The sequence below is a fragment of the Anneissia japonica genome, unplaced genomic scaffold (genome assembly GCF_011630105.1).
Source record: "Anneissia japonica isolate Jap-2015-1 unplaced genomic scaffold, ASM1163010v1 scaffold277_len1293397_cov203, whole genome shotgun sequence".
Classification (NCBI taxonomy): domain Eukaryota; kingdom Metazoa; phylum Echinodermata; class Crinoidea; order Comatulida; family Comatulidae; genus Anneissia; species Anneissia japonica.
The window spans coordinates 617,615-623,599 of record NW_022719460.1 but is presented as its reverse complement, the minus strand read 5'-3'; the positions used below and the strand labels follow the sequence as shown (position 1 = coordinate 623,599).

Sequence of the window (5,985 nt, the reverse complement as noted above, 5' to 3'; positions counted from 1 at the left end):
AAGAGTTTCTGCCGTAAAAAATTATGTAAAAAAAAATTAATTGTTTCCATTTAACTTATCTGAACATTATAAGTGAGAAATTAATTAATATTTTAAGCGATTTTAGAAGGGGTTTTCCAGATGTTTTAACCATACAATATAGGTCTATCTTTCAACATGTCGTCATAAAAACGACTGCTTGAATGAAATTTAAAGATCGGGTATAATGACCTTAGTAATTATACCGTACCAAATGTTAAATTATATGACAAAATACAAGATTAAATGCTCCTTGTGCGCCATTTTCATCGTAAATGTTTTATTAACCCAGAATTTATAGAAATGATATCTGGGCAATATTTAATTAACGTGATTTATTATTTTGATTCAGACACGGATGCATAATGAACGTGGTTGAAGCATAGGCCTATCTATCTGATAATACAGATTTGTCTTTAAGCCTATTTATCGTTATTAATAACACAACCCTGGGAATTTAATTGCTGATACGCGTAGGCCTACACTCTAATGCCTATTCATAAAATAACCATATCTACTTGTTTCAGGGTAGTGAAAAAAGTAAGGAAAATCATACTGTGGATGATAGTCGATTGCTAAATTTGGGGTTTCGACGACGAGGATGAACAAAGAGGTTACTACCTGTACTTTGTTCTAAGTTTTCTCAGAGGTACACTTTAGGGCCTCTGAAACACGCTTTGTTCACTATGTCACGTGATGAGCAACAGTAGACGTCGTCATTGACGACGCGAAAGCCGGATTCTGATTCGTTGATATTTTATCAACAGCTGGTAGGGCCCTTCCATTAATAAGCATTGGGTCCTGTGTTCGCGTGCTGGCCACGCGCCGGGTTATTGTTCCATTGTTTGCAGGGAGATTATCTGACTTGATAGATTGGTTTCTGTCTCAGTTTCTGGCTTGTCTCTGCATGGAGTGTGTCTCTTTTTAGTCTGTCGGGTACCGAGAATAATGGTTGCTAGTAAAAGTACCGTTTCTTCTACGCTTCCTTCGGCCGCACCTAAATTAAGGACTTTGGGCCTGGAAATGTGGGCTCCGATACTTTATCATCTCAAGCATCGGTAAGATAATTTATAGGATCGTCTCGATATTTCTATGGTTTGGCAAAATTCTTATTTTCTGGAGAAGGAAATGGAATTATATACTGCTACTACAAGCCTATTGTTTTGATTCAAATAATTTTAGCCTGGCAAAACTGTGTTTAATATTTAGATACTGGTATTTTCTATCTTGTTGTTAATTTCTTTACATGACATTTTAGGCCGAGGGCCCTAGGCCTATTTAGTTTGCTCTTTACGTAGATTATATTATACATTTTCATTTTTCATTCTTCAAGGCCTAAAGGCCTAGTATATAGCCTTATATATAAAACATGCTTAATGCTACGTACTTTTAAAGAGGTTTATCAATTAATCATTAATAAATATTGTAGTAGGCTTATATTGTAGTATAGTTAGGCTCTCATAATGTTATGGACATTTCTGTATATTGTGGTGCATTCTCTCCTAGTTTTATTTCATATTGTTTCGTAATTTTTTATTCAACAATATGCAATATTAAAATGTTTGAGAAGTGCAATAAGGCTTAATTGCACTTCTTTTAATTATTATTTTTATTTAGTATTATTATTGTGGTTACGGTATTTGTTAACATTATTATTATTATTATCATTATTATTATTATTATTATTATCCATATATAGGCCTATAATTTATTATTATTTTATTATAATAATTATTAATATTATTATTACTTACCGGTATTTTTATATATAATTTATTATTATTACCGTATTTTATTATAAATAATGTTAATTTTATTAATAATATAAAAGGTATACTAATTTTAAATCACTATGCACTTCAGTTTGAAATATTAATTGACATTTGAATCGATCATTTAAAAGAAAAAAATTAATGTAATTTGTATTCTTATTATTTTTTTGCAGTTATTCGAGGCAAATTTTAACCAGAAAATCATGCGACTTCTGTGGCAAATCGATGTACATCGTTGGTCTGCGATGCAAGCAGTGCAAGTGAGTATATTGTACAGTACGATGCTCACACCTATAGTATCAACAAAAATATTATAGTTTAATAGTGTATCCTGTTATCAGTGGCGGATCCAGGAATGCAAAATAGAGGGGGCCCGGGGAGGTACTTTCACAAATTCAGGAACTACCGTGTACCACCAAAATTTGTGATTATGGCGCCTCTAGATAGCCGGAAATTACACTCTCAGACTTTAAAAAATTGAATATAATTTTCTTCACATCTCCATTTTTAAAATTTTGAACAATTTAAGGAGGCCCGGGCCGGCTGGACAGTCTTGAACCCGCCACTAATTATATACAGCCCTATAGTTATTTAAATACACTATTAGACCTAGTCTGTAGTATTTTTCTAACGACCTACCCAATTTTTGAATTTTCCAAAAACGTGGCCAACACAATTTTCTTGGCCTAATATATAATCGTAGTTCTTTCTATTTTTGAACCGGGTACTATCACCAACTTGGTGATTATCATGTCGTGAGGTATTAAATCCTAATTAGAAATTTATCTAGTCATGGAGCTGAGGAATTCAACTCCCGCTACTACAAAGGATAATTAAACGCTGTTTTGTTATGGGCCGAAAAGAAATTTGATATAAATACTTCTATTCAAGATTCTTGTCTTTCTTTCGTACATGATTGGAGTCGCCTGTTGCTTGAACTATACTTTAACAAACATCTGTATTGGAAATATGCTTCAACATCAAGCGGGTGAGATAATGAGCCAACACCAATGGCATCGCTCATCACGCTTTCGAGTAGTCCTTATATTGCTTTGCAACAATGATGTGTTTTATCATGGAGTGTGCTTTTTTAGATTGAAACATAGCCCTGTGACTATTTATGCCTTGTCGTTGAAGGACGTCGTATTCTAAATGAATTAGAACACAAAATATGTTCCCCACAACGACCAAAACAATGAAAACAATTGTTTTTTTCTTACAGCTTAAAGTGCCACCGAAAATGTGCCATGACAGCACCCCCACAGTGCCTACTCACGGTTGATGGACACTCATTCACAAGTAAGTAGGCCTCCACGCTCTGTCTTTGTTTGAAAACTGACTCAATAAATGAACCCTCCCAGCCGCTGTTGTAATACTAAGGGCGTTCCAGGGTTTTCATATTCTTTGCGTAAACTTGTATATAGGGCCTAATTGGTACGCATAATTTGTTTGAAAATTCGTATCGTATAAAAAAAAGTCGCCTCGAACTTATGACAAAGCCTCAATTAATAGATTCCCTAATAGTTCATTTCATTGATTATTATTTTCTATTCCTGTTAATTTAAATATTGTTTTTCATAATAGACTTAAGAGGTAGAAGAACAACATCTCACAACCACCAGCAGTTAGATAAGCATGAACAGCCGCAAACATTTTGTACTTGTGTACAGAAGCCAAGACCAATTCTACATCGTCAACATTCAGTAACCATCCAAGACGCTGTAATCTCACCCTCGGTCGTTACATCTCCCTGTTCGTGTATTACACCATCTGGTGCCAGCACTTCAACACCATTATGTAGCGAGGCACCTGCGTTTAACTTTAACTTTAGCTCGATGCCTTCCTCACCGAGTGGAACACAATCGTCTCAGACGTCATCCAGCTCATGTGGATACTACTCCCTAGGGTCAGAATGCAACGTATCTACGGTGGATTCATCTAATGGTATTACTTCTTGTACGTGTGGTTGTCAGAAAATTTCAAACCCACTCTCTCAATCTGACAGGAGGACAAGATGGTGTGGCGGAAAGGCACGCACGATCGATGTCACATCCCGCACAAATGTAACCCATGACGACAGTGAAGAAATGAGAACCTCCCTCATCTCAACGTGGCCTAGGGATTTCTTTAGTCATCCACACCAATCTAATGGCAAGTTTTTGATATGTATTTTTAATGTTATTTGAACTATATAAAGGAGATAACCCTTCCAGTCTAACCCGTGGGCCAGTCGATAACAATACTTTTAGGGGCTTCAGATAAAAGTGTGTTAGTGAGGTGAGAACTACTACTGCTAACCGGTATCTGAGGTATAATAAGGAATCTTTGGTGCCACAGTCGTTGGATTGTAAATTTGTTTTGGCCTAAGCCCTAAACTCACATCAAAGGATGAGGTAACTTTGAGAAAATTAGAGAACAAAACGCTTAACGAGCGTGCAAACAAAACTAAAGTACCGTAAATCCGAAAGACAATACCCCCCGACTTCTGACGTGATTCTACTAATTGAAAGAAAAAGGAACTTAACGGTTTATGTATTTAATTCCACCTGCTGCATTCATAATACACCTGGCCGAAAAAAAAAACAACGTTTACCTTTCCAAAAGACCAGGTGTTCTTCAGTTGGCTGTTCGATGTACAGGAATTTGGTTACGAACCGTTCTAAATTCATGTTTGTGTCCATTCGCCTAATTTAACGTTGAGTAAATATCTTGCTAAAGAGACAATAGCCAGGCGAAACACCGTAAAACACCGTAAAAGTGCTCACTCATCAAGAAAGCACGACAGTTTTAAGCGAAACTCTCACTCTCAGCATTGTTGTGAAATGTACGAGTTTTCATTGCGCTGTTGTGGTGTACGGTACCGTATATGCCTATATTTAAATTAGTGTAAATGAGCTACCTCGTAACATAATCTGGGTAAAGCTACAAAGTACCGGTAGCTTATGATATCCAATCCATGAAAGCCTGCGTGCTGCGTTTGAGATATTTTCTTTGTAGAACAATTATATATTGTCCTAATCAATTAATTGTCCTAATTACTGTCACGAAAACAAGATACCAAATCCAGTAAAATTATATACATTAAATTTAGAGTCTTTAATTCATACAGGAATCGTGCTAATTTTAACCATCATTTTAATAAGAATTATTATTTGTGTATTGTAGAGGATGTGCCAAATTCGATAGAAGACGCACAGCGAATATGCGACTGGATGAAAATTCAAACTGCCACAAATTCAAGGTAATTTCTATTGTTTCATTAACAAACAAACGATTTAATAAGCACGTAAAACTTAAGCTTATGTATTGTAAATATGACCATGATTTGACCCTTCCCACCTCCTACAAAATGTTGTTATAATAACCAAATACTGCACTTAGCCCTAATCGGTTTATGACTTTTGCCAACCAGCAAAGTGCAGACGGTATTAAATTTAATAATGTTTACTTATGCGGGGGCGGTATTCAGTGTTCCTTGTGTGTGCCCCTTATGCCTGTTGAATTTATGGATGATGTATTACTGCAGTGAGTGGTCCACCATATGGTCCCACAGTATGTCCTATATTGAAACATTTGTCTCACGTTATTAATTTTAGCGAAAGGTCGGTGCGTGAAGCTGTAAGGGAGTGGTCGATACCATTCGAGAACCTCAAGTTCGGAAAATGCATTCGTCGTGGGACTTACTCTACAGAATACAGGTGAGAAACACATACGACAAGAGTATTAATATATATTTTTTTAAGTTTAAAAGGGTATAGGTAAATTTCAAGATTGTTAATACAGACATGTTTCACAGTGGCAGCCATTATTATCATCATCATTATCATCAGTATGAGGAAAAAGACCAATGCTGACTCAGCTATAATACAGAGGAAGGAATTATAATACAGGTGAATTGGCTTTGACCCAATGATAGGAAAGGTATACCGGTATCTAATGTGTCCAGAGTACAATTGAGATCGTATCGTAGTTGGTAATTAGTGTTATTAAAGTTGTATAGCCCTAATATATAATATATCATTTATAACCTCAGGGGACAGTGGCATGGTGATGTCATCATCCATACAAGAGATGTCCAAGAGGAGGAAGACTTCTTGGAAGAGGTGTCCATGTTGAGCATGATACGACACGAGAACATCGCTCTCTTTATGGGAGCGTGTATTGATGCACCCAACTTCTGCGTGGTCACTAGGTA

The 5,985-nt window shown here is 36.1% G+C and overlaps 1 protein-coding gene across 1 annotated transcript in view; it reads left to right on the top strand.

Annotated features, from left to right (window-relative positions):
* Positions 1-822: 822 nt before the first annotated feature.
* Positions 823-5,985, top strand: part of LOC117110933 (kinase suppressor of Ras 2-like) — a 15,988-nt gene continuing 10,825 nt past the window's right edge. Inside the window, exons 1-7 of the mRNA XM_033253783.1 lie at positions 823-1,076; positions 1,964-2,050; positions 3,013-3,089; positions 3,375-3,941; positions 4,956-5,031; positions 5,387-5,488; positions 5,824-5,982. Of these exons, the coding sequence (XP_033109674.1) occupies positions 967-1,076; positions 1,964-2,050; positions 3,013-3,089; positions 3,375-3,941; positions 4,956-5,031; positions 5,387-5,488; positions 5,824-5,982 (1,178 nt within the window). The 5' untranslated portion in view covers positions 823-966. The remainder of the gene's footprint in view (positions 1,077-1,963; positions 2,051-3,012; positions 3,090-3,374; positions 3,942-4,955; positions 5,032-5,386; positions 5,489-5,823; positions 5,983-5,985) is intronic.